Below are 26636 nucleotides of genomic sequence, written 5' to 3'. Positions count from 1 at the left end.
GCAGTCTGACAGCTACCCCAGAATGTGAGAAGATCATCAAAAGGATGATCATCTGGGGCTAAATCCTTTTCCTATGTTCCCCAAGAGTCCTCTTGGCTCCTTGTGCCACATGACCTCAATCATAGTTTCATTTAACCCCTCGATGTCCCTCAGGTGTCACATACCCTGATGGTTGTGCTCCTTTGATTTCTGAATGGACTCCAGCAGGCTCCTCCTGTCACTGCAGGACCCACCCTCTGGCCTTTTCTCTGCCTCTTTTTAGGTCCAAATTTCATATCTGCTGTAGCTCCCCCGTGTATTTCAACCAAATCTGACCCTGCCTTGAGCCAATCACTTCCAGTTTTGCTCTGCTTTTCCTGTGTATCCAGAAAGACCCACGAAGATTTGGCTGCAAACTCCCAAATCCCTGGGGAGATGGTGCCCCCTCCACGTTACCCACATGAGGCACAGCTCCACCAGCACCCAGCTGGGACAGGACAATCCATCTGCTGTGCTTGTGCCTCCTGAGCCCTGCTGTGCCCAGCCTTGTGGTGTCCAGAATCCACACAGGGAATCTCAGGGACCAGCAAGGCACATCCTGTCTTGCAAGGGAGGTGCTAGAAGTTCATTCCTGCTCCTCCTCTGTTGGAGATGGGCAGACAAATCACACTCTTTTTTTTTTTTTTTTTTAATACTATCTCTTCTTTAAATGATAAAAAAAATGGATTTAAACCTTGGATGTGAGCTGCAGGGATAATCACAGCACACACTGGGGACCCTTGTGTCACCCCCCCCCCCCAAGCCTTCCTGCCTGGTTGCTGAAGGTATTAGGCAGGAAGACCACTCTGGGAGCCATTTATGAAGAGCTGGATTCTGTTGGCATGGAGAAATTTTTTTTCATAAAGAAAAAACGACCTCTATATGCAAATGGGAAATGGAGATGGAGTGGGAAATAAGCCCAGCAAAAAATCATGGAAGTTTTTGCTGCCTGCGAGTGGAATTCAACAGAAAGGGTGGGGGGGGAGGGAGAAGAAAGGAAATTGAAAGAGCCTCCTCTCTGCACAGATTGCATTGCTGGAGAAGCTCTGAGTGTTGCAAGGTATAATAGTTGTCTGCTCAGAGGTTCCTTCCCGGGGGACTTTCCCTGGGATAGTTTCATACATTTATCCCTGACTCCTGGCATCTGCATAACACGCTCACAGAGAGAGTTATTAGTTTAATTTTCTTGTGAATTACAATGGAGGCAGAGAGAATTAGAAAATACTTTTTTTTTTTTTTTATTATCATTACTTTTTGTTTTCCAGTTGAGAGACTGTAAATGAGGCTATTCATCCTGCTAACATCAGTAGGGACCCAAACCCAAGTCTTTCTGGGGTAATTGGTTTCTGATGAGCAATCACTTGTAAAACCAATAGCAAAGGCAAGAACTGAAATATAAATTCTCTCTTTACATGCTGAGCTTTTCATTAGGATTGTATGTCTGGTTTCTTTCTGGGATTCAGTGGAAAAGCCATGAAGTGGTAAACAAGGCAGTGGACTAAGCCTGATAAGAAGTTTGTATTAGCAAAAAAATTGGGAGAGCAGCATTGTCTGATATTCTCCACAACAAATAAAGCAGCTGCAGAATCCCCCAGGCTGCAGCTTTCCAGTGAGCCCTTTGGAACTGAAGCCCTGGACAGAGACAAGAGACAGCAGATCTTCCTGTGGGGCAGACCTGAGCATGATTTTGTCCAAAAGAGACCAAAATGTTAAGGAAAGAAAAAAAAAAAAATTAGAGGCCAGGGACAGTTTTCCATGCTGCAAATCTGACTGGGGGGCTGATGGAAATTTGCAGCCCCTGACATCCTGCAGTTTGCAGAACACAGGGGACAGTAATGCCTGGGTTTGTTGCAAGGGCTGAGCCTGTGAGTCAGGCTCCAGGCTTTTTTTCCTTTCCTCCCAGTTACTAGTGAGGAATCTGCTAATGTGCACTGGCTTTTGTTTCCCTGATGAACCTCAGGGTGCTTAAGGCTTGATTTATTTATTTATTTTGGGGGCAAATGAAGCATCAGTCTGGATGCAGCTCTCAGTGCTTCCTAGGCTGGGGCTGTGGTGCTGTCATTCATTGGCTTAACTGGATTGCTTGCTGCTTTATGGGGCTTTTTCCAGTAAAATCTTTTGGCACACATACAGCTGCTTGTTGCCTTAAAGATGAGCAGAGAGCAGCAGGCTTGACAAAGACAGGGAACATTTTTAAGCTCATGTACACAGAAAGGCCTCTGAAAAAAGAATGATATGGACACATCTCCATCAAAACAAACCAAGCAAAACCCTTCAAATAAATCCTTTTTTTTTTTTTTTTTTTTTTTTTTAAAGCTTTCAAATGCTGAAAGCTGATCCCAAAGAAACAAACAGTAAAATCACAGATTGGATTCAGTCCTGAGGAGCCTGCTGGGAGCAGAGGAAGGGGACACAACATGACACACCAGTATTGCCCAGAGATCTCTTCTAAACACAACTATTCTGGGATTCTGTGCTGACAGTTTTTTGTTTTCATTAACCCAAAAGAGCCAAACACATTGCTGTGACCACAGCAAGAAATTAGGCAATTTGGACACTTCCATATTTGCATCACATTTGTGTACAATTTGTGTAGCTCAGGGCAGTATTTCACAGAGATATCAAGTCAAAATTTTTGTTTGTCTCATTTGGAGCCAGGCTTCCCAGGAATCTCCCAGGCCTGGATATGCCCTGCACCAATCATGTCTCCTGCACACCCATCAGGCTCTGCTGAATGACACAAATTTTTGGCTTCCCACCCCAAATATGGGGCAACCTTGTAATTTTGGTATTGCTTGAGCAGAAGAAAGTGTCTGTGTGACACTGCCAGGATCATTCATCTGAGCTTAAACACTGAAAATTTTGGGAATCATCTGAGCATTCAGGGTATAGGAGAGGAGTTCAGAGTAGATGAGAGAGAGTAGAGATCTTGAGAGGATAGCGAGTGAGAGGATATGAAGGAAGGAGATTAGAGGATAGATGGCTATGATATTCCACTTAGCTCGCTTCTCATATCTCTCTCGCGTACTCGTCAGACTTCTCTTCATCGTCTCCCCCGTCTCTCATCTTCTCTTCTCGTCTCGTCTTATTATCTGCTAGTCTATTCTCTTCGTGCTCTGCTACGTCGCGGATACTTGAGAGGCTATTCAGAGGCAGTACGTGTCGCGCTCATTCTGCTTCTCTTCTTCGTTTTCTTCTGTCTCTTCTACTTCTCTTCGCGGCGCGTCGTCTCGGCTCTTCTCTCTCGTCTCTTCTCTTCTCTTCTCTTCTGTTCTCTTCTCTTCTCGGCTCTTCTCTTCTGCTTCCTTGCTTTTCTTTTTTTTTCGTTTACCTTTCTCTTTCTTCTTCTTTTCCTTGTCGTCCTAGTTCTATCTTCTTTGTCCGCGGTGGATCCGGTCCGTTTGTATGCGTCGTTGTCGGCTTTTCTTTGCTCTTCTTTGTTGTTCTCTTTCTCTCTTGTTCTTTCTTTCTTTTTCTTCTGTTTCTTTTTCTTCGTTTTCTTCCTTTGCTGTTCGCTGACGTTTCCGTATTGTACATCTGACACCAACTAGTCTGGGACTAAATCTTATCACATTGCTATGTATTTAACATAAAGAGGGCAGTCTAGGTTTAAATCTGTTGTTTACTCTCATTTCTTTTTCCGTTTCTCTTCTTTTCTTTTCTTTCACCCTGTTTCTTTCTTTGTCTTCTGGCCGCCGTTTCTTTGCTCTTCGTTATCTCATTTCTTTTCCGTTTTTCGGTGCCCTGGTCTCTGCTTGGCTTATTCTTGGCCTTGCTCTCTTTCGAGGCGGTTGAGCTAAGACTGTAGTGTGATTTAAGACATGTGGAAGAGGGCCAACTGGTCATAGCAATTTTCCAAACTGCCCAAGCCTCTGCAATCACTTATAATTCAACCACTTCTGTCCAGAAAATAGACAGAGGTTTGTACCAGATTTGTACCTTAGAGAAAACTCCAATGTCTTCCTGTCCAACTGTACAAGGACAACCTGCAGAGCCTGGCCCTGCATCACTACCTCTGCCTGTTTAGAAATCTGTACAGGTAGAAGCAGTCTGCAGATAATGAACATTTTTTCCTACTTGGAATAACTGCTGCAGGAGCCCCAGTTCCCCACCTCTTTCTCTCTTCCCCAAACATTTCCACGTGCCCTTTCTCTGGTGACAGCTGAAGTTCCCAACTGAGGTCTCTCCTGCAAGTTTATCCAGCTGATCTTTCAGAGGATGATTCCATTTGGTCTTTATGGATGTTTCTTCCCTCCCAGTGCTGAATAGTACAGCTGAGGCTTTCATTCACAAGGCAATTGTGATGGGAACAAAGAGGGAAAATGTAGGAAGTGAATCCTTACAACTTTAGTTTGGTTTGTTACAAGGCTCTAATTGTAACACTGTTATTTTGGTTGTGCTTGTATTTCCCTTTTCTCGAGTTTATTAATGAGAAGGACTAGAAATGAACAAAACAGCATCAGATCACATCATTACATCATTCCCTTAAAATATGCGTGTGACTGAAGAAGATTTACTTACTGTGGTGACAATTTGTCAGTGACAGAAAGTGGTGAGTGATTGAAGAACATTGATCAGTCCAGAAAATGATTTGTTGCTGTCTCAGGTTTTGCTCATTCTTTGCTTTATTCTGGGACCCAGGACAACTTGTTGAGGATGTAAGCATTTGGAAGGCCTGTGAAAGAAAAAGGAGATGGCTTTCAGGACCTGCACAAATAGTGTGCAGCAAAGGAAAGAAAAGAAGTGTGGGTAGAGATTTGTCTGATTTAACCAACTCTTAAGAATTTCTGCCATTGGATAATATTTGTAGTTGTTATTGTAAAAACAAGAAGGATGGACAAGGCATTAAAAACTGGATTTAAAAGCTACCATCTGACCAGGAAACCTGTACCAGTGTGGGAATTTCCCTGCACTTCCTTTCTGCTGGACATTTCAGGGAACCTGAGGTATTAGGGGAACCTCTGGATAAGAAATGAAATTGCTGTGGGTTCTGGGTGCAAGGTATTAGAGGGATTCTGCCTGAAACTGCAAAGAGCTCAGTCTCTGCCAGCCCACTGCCCCCCTTTGCATCCTCTCCTCTGGCCATCTTACAACCCCCTCAGCTTTTATACCCTGATTTCCCTTTCCATCATTTCATGCCACTCTTCCCTCTTGCTGTAGAGCAAGGAGGAAGGAACTATTTCTCCTTCAACCACATAATTCTCTGACTTTATTTACAGAGGCTGAAATGAAGAAAACTCCCCCCTGCACTAAATCTGTTTGGCTTGGTGAAGGCAAGGAAGTGGAATTATATTGCAAATGTCAAGGGCTATGAAAAATGTAACAGACTTTAATATTCTTCTGCTGTTATTGCTGAGAGTGTCTCTCACCTGCATTCACAGAAAGTGAAGTGCCTTTTACCACTGAGCAGAAATGATTGCCTGTTTTTATTTTAAAGCTACACTGTGGCATGTGTCCTAATAATAAATGCATTTTCCCTCCAAACTCTCTCTTTAGCAATTAACCTTCAGCATCAAGACTTAATTTTAGCCTTGAGCCTTTAGGGTCAACCCCTGTTTCGGGCTCCAATAAAATCCAGCCCCAAAAATCCTGTTACCTATGTCTTAAAAGTGGTTCCTGCATTCCTAATTACAGTCACAGCCCCTACCTTCCTTGATACCTGGTGCTGAGCCAGGCACTTGGATGCTGCTTTGAAGATGTAAAACATTAACTGTGCCTCTCTCCATAGCTCAGTTTCCCCTGGGGTTGTGTTTCAAGGTAAGTGGTTTGCATAAGACCCCTCAGAGACCTACATTTAGTTTATTCAGTAGGATAAACAACCTGCTGCTTTTGTGCTTCTCCCTACAGAGCAAAGAAAAGCCCATTTTATACATTAAAATTGAACACAGCATTGCTGAAAGGTCTGTGATGGCTTTTTCTGGAGCTCGGAGCATTTTATCTTGCTCCAGGAGGGGTCTCACAGGGCATAAGCCCAGTATGTCTCCTTGTACATCCCCCTCCTTAACTTACAAATACTCCTCTCTTAATACCCCGTGTTGGGGAGGGAGAATAGGTTACCGGCCCTCAGCTCTGCCTGTCTCGCTGCCCCAACTGCCCAAGGCTGGGGGAGTTCGTGTCCAGCGTTTTTTCATGATGATGTTTTAATTTCACCTGGCTGCAGCAATTCCCGCAGTTCCGGGAGGGGGAACCTGGCTCCTCACGGCCCAATTAGCACAAACCTTGGAATTAAAGGGCGTAAGTCCCCAATGCTTTACTGGGAATCACGACATGTGCCAGACACCGGCGAGCCGGGCACCGGCAGCACCGGAGGGCCCCGTCCATGCAGTGCCGGGGGGAAGTGGGGCGGCCCCGGCAGCACAGAGCCCGGTTCTCCCGGGCACGGGGCTGGGAGACCCAAACCAAGGCTGGCATCAGGCCTCGCTTAGTTATCAGACACACCCTGAATTAGGACGGGGACACACACACAAGGATGTCACCCTTTCCCTCATTGTGAGGTCGGTGCTGATAAAGGCACAAAGAGGAACGGTGGAAAATAAACGAACAGCTCCCCTCCGCCGGGATTTGAGCAATCAGGAAATATAATCTGAGCTAGAAAGTGCCCGAGCATCTGTTGGGTTATTAATAAATTGTATGCAATCTGTCCGGGATGAAGCTCGGGACGGAGGGGAACCATCTGCTCCCGAGCGGCAGCTCTGATGGGGTCTGGGGAATGAACTCGGCAAATGGAAAGCATCGGGATCGGCCGGGCGGGCTCCCGGAGTGCCCGGGCCCCGCACGGCTTTTCCAGGGACGGACAACGCGGAGCTTCCCTCATCCCCTGACAGGACCCGCAAAGAACGGGGGGATTCAGGCCAAGGCTGGGTGATCATCATCATCTCTGCAAGCCTCCTTGGCTCGGCCAGCTCTCTGGGAACTCGGGCTCTTTTTCGAGATCCTTTCCAAAGGGTCCTGCCCCAGACAAACCCCGCTCCCAGGGCCGGTCTCGTGTCCCCAGCCTTGGGCTGGATCCCCGACCTCTCCCGCTTTTCCTGTAGGTCAGTGCTAATTGCCGCCCATAAATATTGTTCTCCACGTTTTATCCTCCACCTGTAAGGGTGCCTCGTATTTTCTCGGGGGATTTTTAGCTCAGCTTCCCGCGCTGAGCAGCGAAGGAGCGGGCAGGGCAGAACCCCCTCAGCCCACGGCCGGGGCTCGGTGGCGGCTGTCTCCCGGGAAAACCGGGACTCCCTGGGCCACTGCCAATGTGTGGGTGTCACTTATGTTAACTGAGCAAGGCTGGGAGCGTGGAGTGGTTATCGCATGAGCTCTCATCGCGGAATAAGCAACCAAAATGTTTCTTGGTGAAGGATATCTCCGCCTGCCCGCAGTCCGTGGGGGCAGAAGTGCCTTCCCTTAGAGGGAGAATGCAGGAGCGGCCAGCAGGCAGGCACCATATCCCAACAGCTCTTAACACGTGAGAAAATCCTGGCTTCCATAAACCCCACACAGCGGAACTCCCGCCGAAATAAAGGGTGCTTGAGGACTACACCTCGAGAGACAGAAGAGAGAGAGACAGCGAGGGAAGAGCGACTGCCAGCGGGGTCAGCCAGCGGGGGATGAGCGAGAGCCCGGACCCGCTGGGGCGGCAGCTCCATCTCTCGCCAGCGATGCCGACCCCGGAGCTGTTGCTCGGCCGCAGTCGGAAGGAGACTGCCGGGATCTTCCGGCGGGGCGGGGCGGACGAGGGAGGCGGAGGGAAGCGGGTTCCGCCCGTGCCTCGGAGCGTTCTGTCACCGAGAGGCTCCGTGCGCCCCCGGGAGGGACGCACTGCCTGGGGAGTGGCTTGACAGTGGCTGTTATTCTTTTATTATTACTAAATTTTATTTTAAATTTTTGGTATATTCTATTAACGCGCATTCCGACTGCTGCCGCTCTTCTCGCGGATTGCGGCGTGGAAACCCGGCCGAACGGGGAGCTGGGCCTCTGCGGAGGGAATGAAGGAGCTGACAGGGCGCTGGTGCCCCGGGAGACCGGGACAGCGCAGGGCCGACCGCGGGTCCGGTCACCGGCATCGCCAGCAGCTTCCCGAAGAAGGTCGGGACTTCAGCTGTGTCAGGTCCCGGAGACAGGAGGAGAAGGGGACGGATTTTTTGTCCATTCCCCGCTCTCTGAGCCTGACCCCTTCTGTTCGGTGGCTGCGGCAGGTGATGTGCAGAAGCGAAGACTAAAACGCCGTGGCGTGGGTGCTCCGGCCGCTGAGCCACCACGGCATCTCCTTCCTCGTCCCCCACCAGCATTGTCCAGGGAGGAATGCCTCGCTGAAAGACCGGCGGGACCCTGTGAGCAGTCCTTGTCTCGATCTTAGGGTACTCTTGAATGGTAGAAGAGCTTTCGGCCTCAGGAGGCTTTGAAACCGGACCCGGCTCTTCTTTGCGGCGCTCTAAGCGCTAAACTGCGCCAAGGGGGTGAGAGCGACACAAAGACAAATCCGACGATGAGAGTTCGGGACTCGTCTGCCCTTCTGGAGGGAAGGGGCTTTTCTTTCCGGATCCTCGTCGGCGGAGACAGTCGCCCTGAGGCGGCCGATGTGGAGCTGCTGTGCGGTGCTTTCCATCCCAGGATGGTGGAGCTGGAAATGTCCTGTATGACGGCAGCGATTCTGTCGAAGCTGCTGCTTTTCCTTCTCTTGCCAATTCTTCATGTCTTGTCTCCGAGAGTAACTGGAGTAACGATCTCATTTCAGCGGAGAAACACCCCTGGAAAAGTCTCTGTGTCTCTTCGCTCTCTAAAGAACAATAGGAGATGAACCTTTTGACTTGTGTTTGCCTCTGGGCTGTACTTGCTTCTCTAAGAGCCCAGCGGTCAGTCCGTGAGCTCTGATGGATGCTCTAAACTTGGGATGTCGAAACTCGTGGTTGTTATTTTTCAGGACTTTAACCAGGCTTTCATCCGTTCCTGCCAAATGAAGGAGGCTCAAAATGACGCTCAGGCACTTGATGGGTTTTCAGGGTGGTAAGACGAGTAGTTTATACTGATTTTTTTCTACAGATCCTCTCTGTGAATCACCACTCCTCACGTCTCCCTTCTTAGTCAGAAGCGCTGGGAATGCTCTGAGGCTGACCAAAGCTGAATTAGCTAAACCAAACCTTCCACCAACTCGTGTGCTTTTTGCAGGATCATTTCAGCTTTTTCTTATGACCTTTGTGGGTTCCTCTTATAGGAAGGTGGTATAAAAGGCACTTAATTGTGCATCTGTGGTAGTGGTGCAACGCTGCAATGCCTAAGGATTCACCAATGTCACCCCCATCCCACCGCTACTCAGGTAGTAGCTGGATTTCATCAGTGTGAGAATCCAGCATGGGCTGGATCTGAATAAGCAAGAAACAACTCTTCCTGTAGATGATCTTGGAGTCTTTGACTCTGTCTTCGCGTTTAGAAACATTTTTATTTCTAGCTAAGCTCAGATATTTGGCGTTGTGGAACCATTTAGTGAAGCTGCTACTTGGTGGATATGAAAATTATAGAGACAGGTGTTCAGACCAAAATAAAAAGGATACCGTGACCTGTGTCCTCGACGTCAGTGCTTGTCACCTCATTAACAGCTGTTTTACTGATTTAAAACATCCTACTACATTTTGCATACAGCAATCTTAACTTAGTACGGCTCTTAAAATACTTGTAGATCGAATGACATCGGCATTATATTTTCACCTCCATGAACAAGGCATGAAATATTTCTCCAGAGAAGATCTACTTATTCCAGATAAGTGAATTAATTTAGCAAACAGAAACAGGTAAGTAGCGGGGGAAAACTTCAATAAACTGAAACAAACTCACCATAAAAATAAGAACCAACTGAACAAACCAAAAACCCAAAACAACCGAACTAAAAATGCAAACAAACGAAAAAAAAAAAACCCAAACCTCACCAAAAGCCAAAATCTGTCCTGCTTAAACACCTCTTGTCCTGGATTCACATGGAACAAACATGATTGATTTGTTGATAGAAGATCATCCCCGGCATCTCTTCTGATCCATGAGTCAAGACAGTAATCTCTACCCAAACCGTTATTTCCTTTTGCTACAGAAATTAAAACAAACTGCCAGAAAACTCCAGGAAACTCACGAGTTCGTGAACATGTCTCCAGATCAGCCTGACAAAAATTGTACTGTGCAGGATTTTCTCGCCAGCCCTCTGTTATGAAAAAGATCAATTCTGTTGCCTGCACCTGGAAAAAGTTAACAAATGCTGTTCTACTTGATAGAATGGATTTGTCTGTGTCTGTTTGCCTGTGGTAAGGAGAGTGTGAATCTGCAAACCTAATCCAAGGAAGAGAAGGACAAAACCCGTGTGGATGTTAGGAATGAGTAAAGGATGTGCTAATGGGTTTAATAAACCCGAGTCCTGGGCGGCAGCAGTGCCTGCCAGAGGCTCCTTTTGCTGTTTACCTTGGGCTGTTCGAGACAAGCGCTGGAGGGAAGGACCACTCTTTATCTTCAAAGCCTAGTTCCACCGGGATTTGGAATATGAAACATAAACTGTCTGAATGTCTTCCTAGGGGGGAAAAACCCTGTTGCTGGTTGTGAAACGAAAATACAGGTAAGTTACAAAGACACGGTATGAAGAATTCATCTTTGCATTGATGGTATAGGCCAGACAAAAATGGCATCAGGGATGGATCTGGAACCAAGACATCATTTATAGCCACAGAAAGCCTGACTACCTTCAGCAGCAGGTTTCCATATGTACCGGCGGCACTGCGGAGATCAATAAAGCAGGAGCACAAACAGGTCAGTAACACAATCGTATTTAATAATGTTTTGAGCCGTGGTTTGTGTACAGAAGCTACAGAGGTGGCAGAAGAAGTTATTCCTGTCCTTAATGCTCCTTAGGGAGGTGCTGTGGGGCAGGTGGTGAATGTTAACGAGGGCAGGCGAGAGCTGTGTGGGCATGTAGAGGAATTTGCCCTGAAACTTCAAATGGCAGTAAAAAATCTTCCCACTGTACGAAATCGGCTTTGCCGGGATGGAGAAAGGGAGGCTGTACAAATTTTTCCTTTTTTTTCCCCATTGATGAGGAATGTTGTTGTTGTTGTGGGGCAGTGTCTGTGTGCTGTGGCAGTGATCCTTCCCTCTGAGTGGCACGGAGCAGGGATTGGGGATTTGTCATAGGGAGGCTGAATTTGAGTAGGGAAGAGTCTTCCTTGATGAAAGGACATGCTTTGTAGCACGTGGGCTGTGTCACTGGTGACAAACTGCAGAACGTCTGCCTAGCTGGGAATCTCTGCCCCTGCATAGAGAGGTTCTTGCTGTATCCTGGCAGAGCTTGCCTGCCGGAACGGAGAAGAGCTTGCCGTTCATCAGGCTGCAAGAACAGCTCTTCACCGAGCTGTATGAATAGCGTGCAGGAGCTGTGCTGGTCCCGTGCTTTTTCAGCATTCTTGGAGGATTGGTGTGCTGGGCTCTAATGGGTTTGAATCTCCGAAGGAAAGATTCAAACAATCCCCTGGGGTTTTGGTGTAATCGAAGCCTTTTGCACAGATGTCGAAATATCTGGGGCTTGGGCTGCTCCGTCAGAATGAGGTGAATTCTCTTCATTGAGATAAGGGGTTCAGGAGTGTGTCCGTCTTTCAAAAGGGGAGGGAAGCAGTGGGGAAGGGACAGTCTGTCTGTCTTGCATAAATTGCAGAAAAGCAGGAAGTTTGTTCCTCATCTGGAGAGATGAAAGTCGGCAGGAAAAAGGAAGGGGACTCTTCCCAAAAGACAAGTCCATGCTCCATATCGAGAGTGATGTAATCATATGAAAAATTAGTTGGTTCAAGAGAAAAAAGGAGAGAAGATTGAAACCGTAAATTACATGACAAGAGTGCACCAAATATATAGCAGAATACAGGAATGAAGGAGAAAGCTAAAAAGGAATATGTATCTGTAAACTAGTAAAGAAGAAAGGAAGGAGAGAAGCAGAGCAGATGACCAACACACACCGAAATTACCTCTAGATGTGGAACGGAGCTGGTCTCTAAAAACGTCAGGCTTGCGGAGAGCAGCACATCTGGCGCTGGTGTCCGTAATTAGTGCTGATCGCTCCGGATTGATCATGTCCACCGCGGCGCGAAGGCAAGGAAGGATCTACCGGCAGGGTTAAGGTACAGAGAAGAATTCAAAGAGAAGGGAAAGGGGAGTAAACGATGGGGCATGAAAAGGCAAGGACAAGAAAGAGAACAAAGAGAAGAAAGAAGAAAGAGGAGTAAAACAGAAAGAAAAAAAAACCAAAAAGAGACAACTGAGAAACTAGAGAAGACTAAGGAAGGAGGAGAAAGCAAAGAAATAGGGAAGAAGGAAAGACAAAAGACACAAAGAAATTCGACCACGGTAGGAAGAAACACCAGAGGAGATGGCCATGACGGAGCGGAAGCTCAGACGCTGTCACGGAGCGTGTGAGGCGGTGGAGGAGCGCACGGTGGCGCTGCAGGCTCAGGAACGGGTCCGTGTGGGCGGCTCCGCCCCGGTGCGGCGGAGAGCCCGGCTGTGAGTGCGGGGGGGCGGCGCGGGCCGGGCAGCAGAGCCGGAGAGTCCGGGCGTCGGCGGGGAGCCGTGCGGGGCCCGGGCCGGGGCCGGCAGCCAGAGGGGCGGCGGACACAGAGGCGGCGGCTGGAGGAAGGATGGGCGAGCGTTGTTGTGCGGCGGTGCTGCGGGTGCTGGTGCTGCAGGCGGCCTGGGCGCTGTCGGGCGGGCAGGTGCGCTACTCGGTGCCGGAGGAAGCCAAGGCCGGCACGGTGGTGGGCCGTCTGGCGCAGGACCTGGGCCTGGAGGCGGGCGAGGCGGAGGCGCGGCGGCTGCGGCTGGTGGCGCAGGGGCGGCGGGCGAGCGTGGAGGTGAGCGGGGCGAGCGGCGCGCTGCTGGTGAGCTCGCGGCTGGACCGGGAGGAGCTGTGCGGCAAGAGCGCGCCGTGCGCGCTGCGGCTGGAGGTGCTGCTGGAGCGGCCGCTGCGCGTCTTCCATGTGCAGCTGGAGGTCACCGACATCAACGACAATGCCCCCGTCTTCCCCGCCGCCCGAAAAAACCTCAGTATCGGAGAACTTACGACCCCGCCGGGGTCTCGTTTCCCGCTGGAGGGCGCGTCGGATGCGGATATTGGAGCGAACGCGCAGCTCACCTATACACTCAGTCCCAGCGAGCATTTCTCTTTGGATTTACAAAAATCGAATGACCGAAATATCGAACCGGAACTCGTATTAAAGAAACCTCTGGACCGCGAGACGATTCCCGTTCATCGGTTGGTGCTGACGGCGAGTGACGGGGGCCGGCCGTCTCTGACGGGCACCATGGAGCTGGTGATCTCGGTGCTGGATGCAAACGACAACGCGCCCCAGTTCAACCAGACTTTGTATAAAGTGCAGCTGCCAGAGAGCGCTGGTGTGGGGACGCTGGTGACGCGGGTGAATGCCACGGATGCGGACGAAGGAATTAACAGTGAGGTGACCTATGCTGTGACGAATTTCATTCCCACTAGTGGAAAAGATGTGATTTCCATTAATCCGAATACTGGCGAAATGCACCTCACAGCAGCCCTGGACTTTGAAGAAGTCAGTATATTTGATTTTCGTATTGAGGCGAAAGATAAGGGAACGCCCGCGCTGACGGGTCACTGCCGAGTGGAGCTGGAGGTGCTGGACGTGAACGACAATGCGCCGGAGGTGTGGGTGACGTCGCTGTCGGTGCCGGTGCCGGAGGACGCGTCGGTGGGGACGGTGGTTGCCCTGCTGAGCGTGTCGGACCGGGACTCGGGGGAGAACGGTCGCGTGCGGTGCTGGGTGTGGCCGGCGTCGCCGTTCGGTCTGGAGGCGACGTTCGCGGGCTCGTACTCTTTGGTGCTGCGCGAGGCGCTGGACCGGGAGCGGGTGTCGGAGTACGAGGTGGAGGTGCGTGCGGAGGACGGCGGGGCGCCGGCGCTGCGCGCCAGCCGCGGGCTGCGGGTGCCGGTGTCGGACGTGAACGACAACGCGCCCGCGTTCGCGCAGGCCGTGTACACGGTGCTGGCGCGGGAGAACAACGCGGCGGGCGCGGAGCTGGCGCGGCTGTGGGCGCGGGACCCGGACGAGGCGGGCAACGGGCGCGTCAGCTACTCGGTGTGGGAGGGCGGCGCGGGCGTGGGACTCGGCGGCGGGGCCGCGGGCTCCTCGTCGTCGCCGGACAGTGGGTGGCGTTCGGCGTCGAGCTACGTGTCGGTGGACGCGGAGAGCGGGCGGCTGTGGGCGCTGCAGCCCTTGGACTACGAGGAGCTGCAGGTGCTGCAGTTCGAGGTGCGCGCGGTGGACGCGGGGGAGCCGCCGCTGAGCGGCAACGCCACGGTGCAGCTCTTCGTGCTGGACGAGAACGACAACGCGCCGGCGCTGCTGCCACCCACGGGCTCGGCACCGGAGGCGGGCGTCGTCTCGGCAGCCGAGGCGGCGCTGGCTCTGGGGGCGGTCTCGGAGTCGGGCACGCTGTGGGCGTGGGCGGCGTGGGGGGCGCCGGCGGGGCAGGTGGTGGCGAAGATCCGCGCCGTGGACGCCGACTCGGGCTACAACGCGTGGCTGCGCTATGAGCTGTGGGAGCCGCGGGGCAAGGGCCCGTTCCGCGTGGGGCTCTACAGCGGCGAGGTGAGCACGGCGCGGGCGCTGGACGAGGCGGACGGGCCTCGCCAGAGGCTGCTGATCGTCGTGCGCGACCACGGCGAGCCGGCGCGCTCGGCCACGGCCACGCTCAGCGTGTCGCTGCTCGAGGCCGCCGAGGCGGCGCTGGCCGCGGGATCCTCGTCGTCGTCGTCGCTGTCGCGCTCGGCGGCGGGCGCGGAGCTGGGGCCCGGCGCAGCGAGCGCGGCCACCAACGTGTGGCTGGTGGTGGCCATCTGCGCCGTGTCCAGCCTGTTCCTGCTGGCCGTCGTGCTGTACGGGGCGTCGCGCTGGGCGCCGCGGGCGGCCGTGCTCTCGGGGCCAGGACCCACCACGCTCGTGTGCGCCAGCGAAGTGGGCAGCTGGTCCTACTCGCAGCGCCACAGCCGGAGCCTGTGCGTGACGGACGGCGCTGCCAAGAGCGACCTCATGGTTTTCAGCCCCAACTTCCCTCCTCCGCCGCCCGGTCCTGCAGCCAAGGACACGCAGCCGGAGTCCTCCTCTCTCATCGACACGGTCAGTGGCAGTATTTTACTCAACATCGCTTATTCTTTCCTTCTTCTGCTCCTTTTGTTCTGTGTCCTTAGCAGTCGGTGCTGTCATCCCGGCCATATTGCAGCGGCCCAAGGATGATGGGTGCTTGGCGGGTGCTTAAGAAAGCAAAGGCACCTTTGCTTCTGTCGCAGGGTCCTGTCGGATTCCCAGTACTCCTGCTAGTTGAAGGGGAAGGGTTGCTAGTGAAAAATGTGTATCTTCATCCCTGTGCTGATACGTTCCGTAGCTGATGTTTGCTGGCGTGGATATGAATTGTTTTCTCATAAAATGAAATCCCTTCTCTAAGGAGTGAGCTTTGCAGGTAGTGCTCTTGCATTCTGGTAGTCTTTCTCCCGGGTTCAGTGTAGATGCACAAAAGAAGGAGGCTATGCTGGTACCAGACCCCCAGGCACTGTGTACTGCCTTTTTGCCTTTGCAGAGTGCTGACCGTGGTGATATCACCTGTGGTTTCTTCTCTGTTCTCATCCTCTGTCATTTTCCTCAACAAGAGTTGTGGGGACAGCTGATGATTTGGTCTTGCGGTCTAATGTGTTTTCAATGGGCAGAGTGTAATTTCTCAATTTTGGTTGACTCCACAGAGTCATTGTGAAAAGTGGGATGGTGTTCTGGAGAAGTGGGAAGACTTATCTGAAGGAACTGCAAATAATCTGTAAAATCACGGTCCATGTAATAAGAAGTGAGGAATAGGGGATGTGAAATGATGCCTTTATCTCCAGAATTAATGTTTCAAAGTGAAGAATGGAGCATGCCTAACAGGAGGCAGGATTGCCACGGAGTGTTTCTGCCCAGGATTCTTTCCCAAGTTCCCGGGGTCTCATGTTGGAGGCCTTTTGGACCTTGAGATAATATTTAATATTTAAATGTCCTCAAGAGTCCTTTGAGGTTATGAATATCTCCATCAGAGACTGTTCTTTGTGCTGCCTGACAAATGGGAATGTGTTGGGTAACAGTTGGTAACATGCAGACTGAGGATCTTTTTTGCTGCTGTTTTGAGGCTGTTCTTGTGGGAGGGTGGCACTACAAACTGTTTTCCATGTGTATTGTAGGGTCCTTATAGCTGCTTCCACAGATCTTGCCATGGTGAATCTGTGTTTCTCTTGAGAGATGATATTTAAGGGCAGTTGAGGGGGTGGGTGCAATCTTGTTGTTCTTTTTTTCCACTTGTGCTCCTGCACGGTCAGTCTAGGTAGAGATGGTGAGTCCTGTTATCACACACGGCTCATTCTGGTGTCTGGATGTGCACACCAATCCTCCACATCTACAGAGCAGCCCAGCTCCGGTTTTCTCTTGTAGAAATTCTTCCACCAAGTTAATATTTTGACTGGACTCGTGGTACAGCTTTGGTGTAAATTTCTTGAAAAAGATTTGTGTGGGCTGGAATCAGTATTGTTCATGACTCTACTTGCAGAACCTTTAAGCACTCGGTTTGTATTTGAAATTGCTGACAAAGCACAAAGCCTTCTGGCATGTGGGAAAAGTCAAAGAATCACAGAATGCATTTGCAGCACCCTGTGTATTGTTTGTGGCAGGCATGGGGAAAGGGGAGGATTTGAATACATATTTGGGGAGGAAATGGAGAATGTCTGTTTTTCTGTGGAGATCTGAGTTCCCAGGTTGCAAAATACCGGGTTACAGTAGAAAACTTCAGGAATGGTTCCAGCACACAGTGCTGCTTTCCTGGGATCCTCTCAGGACACTCAGAAGTTCTGCATATCTTAGGGCACTGTTGTTCTTCCTGGTACAACTCTCAGGGAAAACATCTACCCTTTATGCCTTTAATTACTTGGGTTAGGTGTGGAATGCTGTTGGTCAGAGAGTACCTTTTGGAATTTGGATCATGCTGCGGAACCTTCTCTGAATCTTTTCCTCATTGCCTCTCTGCTCTTTGTCTTGCTAGATTGGTCTTGGTTCTCAAGATGTTGCCAACATTTGCATTTCAATACAGGAGAATGGAACCTTTTACTATTTTTTTGTTGTTGTTGGTTTTTTTGGTTTTTTTTTTTTTTGTTTCCCTGGGTTTGTTGGTGTTATGATTGTTTCCTGTCTCTCATTGTCAACGTGGCAGATATTTGGGCCATTCCCCATCAGTGTTGGGGAATGTGTATCCCTGTCTTCTGGGTTTACTTTGAGAGAATTTCTGTAGCTTACAGGTCTGCTTCCTTTTTCCCCTGGAAGAGAAGTGCATAAAAGACACTGCATGTATTCCAGTTTCTTTGGAACAGAAGTTATATCTTTCTGCCCAACTTGCCTAGAAACACTGATAATGTTAAGCGTAATTGTCCTTTAAGAGGAACATTCCTTCTCCAAAAATATTTATTTTGTGAAGAAGGAACCCGTTTAAAAGAGGTAAGTTGTAGAACTAATGGGGATGTTGTTGAGACCAGTGTAATTTGGTTCCTGTTCAATTGTGGGATCTCTTTGTTGAATCAGCAGAATGTTCCCCTATTGGACCAGCAGAGCAGCTGTTACCTGCTCTCATTCCTGTTCGATGCTTCCAGGCACAGCCTGAGTGGGTGACAGCAAGCGGGAATGGGGGAGGTACCAAAATTCATTGCACTAAACAGATGTGTAGGAGGTCAAGGGAGTGTTCTTAGTGACACTGTTGTGGTGTTACCTTCATGGCTTTTGTTTGGGTGTGTGCCAAGTGGATCATTCTAAGGTGAGTGAGAGACTTTCTGTGGTGCCTCATAGATACCAAGGCTCTTGGTGTGCTGTCCAGGCAGCGAGTGCCTTCCAGAAAGGAAGAGAAAAACGTAGAACAAGCAAGAGGAAAGTGAGCCAGGAAGGATTGAGGTACATGAGGAGTCCTCAGGAGCTGTGGTTGCCCAGTGCTTTTTTAGGTCTTTAAGGAGGGTTGTCATGTTGGGCTGTGACAGGTTTGAGTTCAAGAGTGAGAAAATTCCCTGATGTGTTTGAACTCTTCCAGGCCTCTATGCACAGGTTTCCCAATAATTGTGGCTTCAGCTTCTGTGCCAGGGAGTGGTGGAACCTCTTTTGATGTAGCAGAGTTGTTCTTTGCCATCTGACTGCCTTGCTGTGTTACTGCTGGGTCCTTGAGAACACTGGAGGCTGAAGAGTGTGTCCTTATTCCTCTAGGGAGGGGAGTTGCAGGTGCATGGACAGCAAGCAGGCTGTCCCTCTCCACATGAACAGGAGGTGTAGGGAAGAGAAATGAGACTCTGGCCCCAAGGGCATGTCCGTGGTTCGTGGAAGGAGTGCTGTAAGGTATTTTTAAAATATTTTGTTGAAGGAAAGAATGTCCAGAAAATACAAATGTGGAAGTAGAAGAGCAGGGGAGGCAAAACCAAGAAAGAATGATACGAAACGAGAAGAAAAAGGAAGAAGAATTAAAAAAAAGTTTTAAAAAAACCCAACTCAACAAGGAGCTACATGAGGAAGTCAGGTAAAAGAAGAAGAAAGAGAGATATTATCAAATTACACTGCAAGGATTTGGAAAATATTTTAGAGAAGAAAAAAAAAGGAGCAGAAGAGACAACATTGACATAGATGAGGAGAGAGGAAAAGACCTAGGACAGGGATAAGCAGGAATAAACAGACATAGGGAAAAAACAAGGAAAGAGAAGGGAAAGAAGGTTAAATGAAGAGAAAAATAGCAATAGCATTAGAAAAATACAATAATAATAGTAATAATAGTAATCATAATAGTGATAATAATAATAATAATAGTATGAAGAAGAATAAGAATAATAATAGTAATAATAGATGAAGGAGAAAGAAAATAATATACCCATGCAAATAAAAAATAAAGCCAGAATGAGAATAAGAAATGGAGAATGGAATCGAAATATAAAACAGACCATAGACCTGAGCAGCCCTCTCCGACGTTGTCAGTAGACATTGAGCAGAGTTGGTTCCTAACACCTTTGGTTGGAGCAGCACAGCTCTCCAAAAATGATACCCAGTAATTAGAAGTGGTGGATCCGCATTTGATGGTCTCTGTGGTGAAGGAGAAAACTGGTGACCTTCCACCGCGGTTAAAGAATACTGCAGAGTGGAAGGAGATGGGAAAGGAGTGGGGAAAAAAGGTGAGTAGCATAGCAAGAACGAAAAAGAAGACAGACAATAAAGAAAGAGAAAAGGGGACAAAGTAAAAAAAGTAAGATAAAGGAAATATGACCTCAATGAAGGAATTGCAGAAAGCTAGACAAATGAAAAAGACAGCGAGAAAAAAGAAATGAAGGATTATATGAAAAGAAAAAGGACGATACAGGGCAAAAAAGGAGAGCACGACAACGAGACACGGCAGTAAACATACCCATAGCGGGTCGGCAGCGGAGGAGAGGATGCGGAGCGTGTGAGACGGCGGAGGAGCGCACGGTGTCGCTGCAGGCTCAGGAACGGGTCCGTGTGGGCGGCTCCGCCCCGGTGCGGCGGAGAGCCCGGCTGTGAGCGCGGGGGGGCGGCGCGGGCCGGGCAGCAGAGCCGGAGCGTCCGGGCGGCGGCGGGGAGGCGTGCGGGGCCCGGGCCGGGGCCGGCAGCCAAAGCGGCGGCGACTACAGCTGCGGCGGCGGCAGCAGGAAGGATGGGCGAGCGTTGTTGCGCGGCGGTGCTGCGGGTGCTGGTGCTGCAGGCGGCCTGGGCGCTGTCGGGCGGGCAGGTGCGCTACTCGGTGCCGGAGGAAGCAAAGGCCGGCACGGTGGTGGGCCGTCTGGCGCAGGACCTGGGCCTGGAGGCGGGCGAGGCGGAGGCGCGGCGGCTGCGGCTGGTGGCGCAGGGCCGGCGGACGAGCGTGGAGGTGAGCGGGGCGAGCGGCGCGCTGCTGGTGAGCTCGCGGCTGGACCGGGAGGAGCTGTGCGGCAAGAGCGCGCCGTGCGCGCTGCGGCTGGAGGTGCTGCTGGAGCGGCCGCTGCGCGTCTTCCATGTGCAGTTGGAGATCACCGACATCAACGACAATGCTCCCATCTTCCCCGCCGCCCGAAAAAACCTCAGCATCGCGGAATCGTCTCTGCCGGGGTCTCGTTTCCCGCTGGAGGGCGCGTCGGATGCGGATATCGGAGCTAACGCGCAGCTCACTTATGCACTCAGCCCCAACGAGCACTTCTCTCTGGATTTGCACCGGAGTGAGGAATACCGAGAATCCCTGTTTCTGGTACTCACGAGATCTCTTGACCGCGAGACGGTTCCCGTTCATCGGTTGGTGCTGACGGCGAGTGACGGGGGCCGGCCTTCTCTGACGGGCACAATGGAGATGGTAATCTCGGTGGAGGACGCAAACGACAATGCGCCCCATTTCAACCAGTCTGTGTATAAAGCGCAGCTGTCGGAGAGCGCTGCAGAGGGGACGCTTGTGACGAGGGTGAATGCCACGGATCTGGATTTGGGAAGTAATGGAGAAGTGACATTTAGTGTGAGCAGTACTTTTCCTGAAAAGGGGATGGACATTTTCCTTTTAAATGCGAGGACGGGTGAAATTCATCTAGCGGGCACCGTGGACTATGAGGAGGTTGTTTATATGAGATACAAATCGAAGCGAGAGATAAGGGTACACCCTCTCTTTCGGGTCACTGCAAGGTGGTGCTGGAGGTGCTGGACGTGAACGACAACGCGCCGGAGGTGTGGGTGACGTCGCTGTCGGTGCCGGTGCCGGAGGACGCGTCGGTGGGGACGGTGGTGGCCCTGCTGAGCGTGTCGGACCGGGACTCGGGGGAGAACGGTCGCGTGCGGTGCTGGGTGTGGCCGGCGTCGCCGTTCGGTCTGGAGGCGACGTTCGCGGGCTCGTACTCTTTGGTGCTGCGCGAGGCGCTGGACCGGGAGCGGGTGTCGGAGTACGAGGTGGAGGTGCGTGCGGAGGACGGCGGGGCGCCGGCGCTGCGCGCCAGCCGCGGGCTGCGGGTGCCGGTGTCGGACGTGAACGACAACGCGCCCGCGTTCGCGCAGGCCGTGTACACGGTGCTGGCGCGGGAGAACAACGCGGCGGGCGCGGAGCTGGGGCGGCTGTGGGCGCGGGACCCGGACGAAGCGGACAACGGGCGCGTCAGCTACTCGGTGTGGGACGGCGGCGTGAGCGTGGGCGGGGCGGCGGGCTCCTCCTCGTCGTCAGGCAGCGGTTGGCGTCCGGCATCGAGCTACGTGTCTGTGGACGCGGAGAGCGGGCGGCTGTGGGCGCTGCAGCCCTTGGACTACGAGGAGCTGCAGGTGCTGCAGTTCGAGGTGCGCGCGGTGGACGCGGGGGAGCCGCCGCTGAGCGGCAACGCCACGGTGCAGCTCTTCGTGCTGGACGAGAACGACAACGCGCCGGCGCTGCTGCCACCCACGGGATCGGTACGGGAGGCGGGTGCCGTGGCGGCAGCGGAGGCGGCACTGGCAGGGGCCGGCTCGGAGTCGGGCACGCTGTGGGCGTGGGCGGCGTGGGGGGCGCCGGCGGGGCAGGTGGTGGCGAAGATCCGCGCCGTGGACGCCGACTCGGGCTACAACGCGTGGCTGCGCTACGAGCTGTGGGAGCCGCGGGGCAAGGGCCCGTTCCGCGTGGGGCTCTACAGCGGCGAGGTGAGCACGGCGCGGGCGCTGGACGAGGCGGACGGGCCTCGCCAGAGGCTGCTGATCGTCGTGCGCGACCACGGCGAGCCGGCGCGCTCGGCCACGGCCACGCTCAGCGTGTCGCTGCTCGAGGCCGCCGAGGCGGCGCTGGCCGCGGGATCCTCGTCGTCGTCGACGTCGTCGCGCTCGGCGTCGGGCGCGGAGCTGGGGCCCGGCGCGGCGAGCGCGACCACCAACGTGTGGCTGGTGGTGGCTATCTGCGCCGTGTCCAGCCTGTTCCTGCTGGCCGTCGTGCTGTACGGGGCGTCGCGCTGGGCGCCGCGGGCGGCCGTGCTCTCGGGGCCCGGACCCACCACGCTCGTGTGCGCCAGCGAAGTGGGCAGCTGGTCCTACTCGCAGCGCCACAGCCGGAGACTGTGCTTGGCCGACGGCGCTGCCAAGAGCGACCTCATGGTTTTCAGCCCCAACTTCCCTCCTCCGCCGCCCGGTCCTGCGCCCAAGGACACGCAGCCGGAGCCCTCCGCTCTCCTCCACACGGTCAGTGGCACTGCTTTGCTCGCATTTAGTCTTTTGCTTCCCCCTCTGTCACGTCTCCCCCTACCCCTGGGCAGTTCGTGGTTGTTGCTTGGCTCTGTCCCCCGGGCCTGAAAACATTGTAACGTTGGCTGAATCTTAAAACCTTAACGGCGCCTTTGTATCTGACCTCGCCTCCTTGCCGGAGCCCCCCAGCTGTTACCGAGGTGGGGAAATGTCTTCCGGCAGCCCGCAGCAGTTTACAGACCGTAGTTGAAGTTTTATGCTCCCAGTGTGATTTGTTCTCTCCAATGTTTGCTCACCCATAGAAAGAAATCTCTGTTGATTATGGTAAGAGTTGTGCCGATGTGTCAGCTCTGCAGACAATGCCTCTCTTGCTGATGTGCAGCATTTTAACCCGGTCTTGCTGCAGGAGATGAAGACACACAGGCTGTAGTAATGACAGTCCCCCAGGCACCATGTACCTGTTAACTGCCTTTTGATTGTTGATTTGACTGGTATCAGCATTGTCAAAATTGGGCCTTCTTTATCCCCTGTGCAAGTGGTGTTGAAAGGCTACAGTTGAGGCCTCAAGGTTTTCTCTCCCCATGATGTCATTTCCCCCATTGATTCTCCCAGCAGATTGATTGTAGTACCCCGCAGGACTCTCTTGGACTTTTCCTTTGTTCTTTTTCCCATGTGTTGGTTTTCTAGACAGCATTATAAACTGTTTTCACAGAGGTTGGAGATTCAGGGTCGGTGTAAGAAAAGGAAAAAAAATTTCCACAACCTCCTGACTTCTTAAAATCATTCTTTATTTCATGGCTGGAGATTGAGACTTGCCTCTCTCGATGTTCTTTCAATATTTGTATCACCACTGGCAGAGTTGTGAGTTATCTGGAAACATTCTCCTAAAAGCCACACAAATATACCTGTCTGGATATTATCCCTTGCACAGTTGTGGTCATCAGCATTTGTTTTTTTCCATCATATCATGAAATCAACGCTCATTGTCACTAGAGATACCCTGATACCATGTCTACAAATAAATGTCTACCATTTCCAGAGAGGAACTTGCAGGTGATTAGGATTTCCATCCAGAATAGCTGAAGCATTAGAAAACACAAAGGGTCAACTACAGGGAGTCTGCTGAGCACAGCATGTATAATATCAGGTGTATGGGGGTTTTGTTCTGTCGTTGATGGAATGGTTGTAGACTTGCATTCCTGGCCAGAGAATTGGCACAATGTACACTGGCTTGTGATGATATTCTTGGAATATTTGTATCAGGAGCCACATCCTTTCAAAAGCCCTGGAAAGCTACCAACAAAGAATAAATTCAACCAACCAAGGAAGTACCAAAATCCCTAAAAACAAAACTTGAAACATGAATTCTCCTACAGAAACAATATAATCCTTTTTGTTGGGGGGCTTGTCAATGAGTTATTCTATCACAACATGAAATCGATGTCATTGCCCTTTGGAGTTATTCTGAACTCACCTTTAGAAAGAGTACAGGGCTGGGCATGGTCTGTGTGATACCATCTGTATGTTTTTTATGGTTCTCTCATTGCTGGCAGTTGCTGCAGTGAGCCCTGTGGAGGTAAAGGGGGCAGTGACAGGTTGCAGAGGTGAATGTGGCTGTGGCATTGTGCAGGTCCTGACCATTTCCTGATATCAAGGATGACCTTGAGAAGTGAGATTTGTCTGATGGGATTGAAAGCCCTTGGAAAGACCATGGTCCATGTCATGAGGCAGTCCTCTAGGTACAATTTACTGTGCTGTCACTGTTGCTGAGTGCTGATCATGCTGGGATTTAATGTGGTTTCTTGTGAAGAAGAACTCTGTGCTCTTCTTTGACTCTCCTCCATAAGAGAGGTGATGCAAGATGACAGTTGTGACTCCATTCTTCACTCACCTCATGGTTTAATTTCTCCCATTTGCTTGGCTCACCTGAGTCATTGTGAGAGCAGGAAAGTTCTTAAACACTTTTCCTATGATCTTTATCCAAGTAGGTTTTTATTCTAGTTACCAGTAGAAAGTGTGCAGGCAGAGGAGCGTGACCTGAAGTGTATGTTTTCTGGTTTTTTTTTGTTTTGCCTTTCTGAAGTGGATTGCAGCTGGATTGTCCAGTGAGGTGGCATGACCATACACTGGCCTGTTTCATGTTATGTTAATATTTGCATGAGCAGCCACACCCTTAAAAAAATCCTGGAAACCCTCTTTAAAAAAAAAAAAAAAAAAAAGCCCTGCAGCCCAAAACACTCAACCCATACCCAATGGAACACTTTCCTGTGCAGCAGGTATCATTGTTAGCACTGATGTATTTTTCATCATTTGGGTTTGTCTTTCTCAGCATGCTGTCCATGGCCATTGCCTTTAGAGCTGTCCTGATATTCTCTCTATAGTGTTCTCCAAAGTGGGTAATGTTTCCATATGAACTGGGGAAGCCACAGGAGCTGAGGTGGACATGGCAGTGGCACTGAGTAGGCCCTGACCATGTCATAATATAAAGTGTGACCTCCCAGTCTGTGGGAACTAGAAATCCTTGGGAAGACCATAGGCCATGTCATAAGAAGAAAAGAATGCGAGATGGTGTCCTCGCCTTGAGAACATGTCCAAGAAGAGGGAATGGAGGATGCCTGGAGAAAATGACAAGGCAAGATGGGAACAGGTTTCCGTCCCAAGATCCATTCTGGGGCTCCCAAGAGTATGGGGTTGAAGGACCTCTGGGTATTGAGTTAATCCCATGGTAATTTACTGCCCATCATGTCCTTGGAGGTTATGAATATTTCCCACCAGAGACAGTCCCTTGTGCTGCTGCCTGCCTGAGGCAGACAAGGCTTTGGGAAAGAGGGTGTGGCATGCAGGCTACTGACTAATTCCCAATGGACTTTTTGATTTTTGTTTTGGACAACATTTCTAGGAGAGTAGCACTTCAACCTTTTGTCCTTGTATAGTGGTGGGCATCTATCGTGGCTTCCACAGCCACAGATCTTTCCATGATGGTTCCCTAGTCCTCCTCAGGCTAATTATTAAGGGCACATGATAAAGTGGATGTAATTTTTATGCATTCAACTTCCCATACCTGTGGACTTGAAAATTTACCCTTGGTAGAAGGTACGTGTCCTGTGGTCACAGGTGCCTCATTCTATGTCTGATGTACACACAAAACCCTTCCAAACGACCCAGCTGTGGTTCTCCATGGTACAAATTCTCCCTGATCTTTTAAGGGGCACTTGTGCTTTGGTATTTGATCTCATTCTCTCAAAGTGCAAAATCCATGTGGACTGGGGTGAGAACTGACATGCCTTTATGTCATAAAGTTCTTAAGAAGTCACTTCTTATGTTCTGTGGTGTTTGCCCCAGAGATTGCTGAAAAGGCATAAACCATGAAGTATATGTAGAGGAGAAGAATCTGCTGGACAGATCTGGAGGGATTCATATCCCTGCATGTGTTCTTTGTGCCATTTGTAAAGGAAGGTGAGTATATGTAAAGGACATTCTTATAGCAGGTTTTGTGGTATTGTGAAAGAGATTCTGCAAGTGGCCCCAGGAATGGCCTGGGCATGTGTTATGATGAGGGTGAAAGGAAGGGTCTTTCCTGAGGGAGATGATCTGTAGAACATAGTCTGTGTCTTTGGTGAAGGACTGGAGAATGTGTGCTTAGGTGGAACTGCCTTTTTCCAGGGTGTGAGACAGAGGATTCCAGTAGATGTCAAGAAGAGGCTCCTAGAGATATTTACTAATACCTGGGATTTCTCCAGCTCTCTGAAAGTTCTGCATATCCTTATGCCCAGTTGTTCCCGTCATGTGTTCCAGTACAGTGGAATTGGATTATTTGGCTTTCTTCTCCCCTTTTACCAAACCTTCACTGTCTTGTTTTTTCTGTCTCTCGTGTCAGCAATGTTTTGGTAAGACCAGATAATATGAGACACTGAGTTTTGGCACCTGTCAGGCTGCAAACATTCTGGTAATTTTCTCTCAGTGTGTAGGATGACTTTTCCATGCTCCTGAGCTGAGGCTGATTTTGGGACAATTTCCTTCCTGAGCTTTATGGTGCCTCCTCCCATGATAGAAGTGCACACGGGAGCACTGTGCTTTGCCCAACGATTTCAAAGCTTTTCTAGAATGCACGTAATTATTTTCTATCTATGGTTCCCAACAGTCTCTGTTAGTGTTAGAACCAGTTTCCTGCTCTGAAAATATTTCTTTTCTGATGAAGCAAACAGTGATGCTAGAGGTGAGTTGCTTGCTTCTGGCTGAAGAAGATGAGTCTGAGAGACAGCTGTACCTTTGTGCCTGTTTAGTTGTGGTATCTTCATCTTGGATTGACTGAATGTGTCTAGACTGGGAGTTGGACTCAACAGTCCTTATGGCTTCCTTCCAACTGGAATTATTTTATAATTCCTAGATTGG

The 26636-nt window shown here is 50.8% G+C and overlaps 2 protein-coding genes across 2 annotated transcripts in view; both read left to right on the top strand.

Annotated features, from left to right (window-relative positions):
• Positions 1 to 12659: 12659 nt before the first annotated feature.
• The window catches only part of LOC103817213 (protocadherin alpha-2), a 144409-nt gene continuing 130432 nt past the window's right edge, over positions 12660 to 26636 (top strand). Inside the window, exons 1-2 of the mRNA XM_050979600.1 lie at positions 12660 to 14465; positions 14523 to 15167. Coding sequence (XP_050835557.1) covers positions 12660 to 14465; positions 14523 to 15167 — 2451 coding nt within the window. The remainder of the gene's footprint in view (positions 14466 to 14522; positions 15168 to 26636) is intronic.
• Positions 19750 to 23809, top strand: LOC127060132 (protocadherin alpha-2-like). Its single transcript, XM_050979850.1, is given in 4 exon segments — positions 19750 to 20671; positions 20674 to 21225; positions 21268 to 22241; positions 23798 to 23809. Coding segments are annotated over 4 exon segments (2460 nt in total).

Source organism: Serinus canaria, chromosome 13 (genome assembly GCF_022539315.1).
Source record: "Serinus canaria isolate serCan28SL12 chromosome 13, serCan2020, whole genome shotgun sequence".
Lineage (NCBI taxonomy): Eukaryota > Metazoa > Chordata > Aves > Passeriformes > Fringillidae > Serinus > Serinus canaria.
Note: the sequence above shows the minus strand (reverse complement) of the source record. Positions and strands in the feature narration are given on the sequence as shown.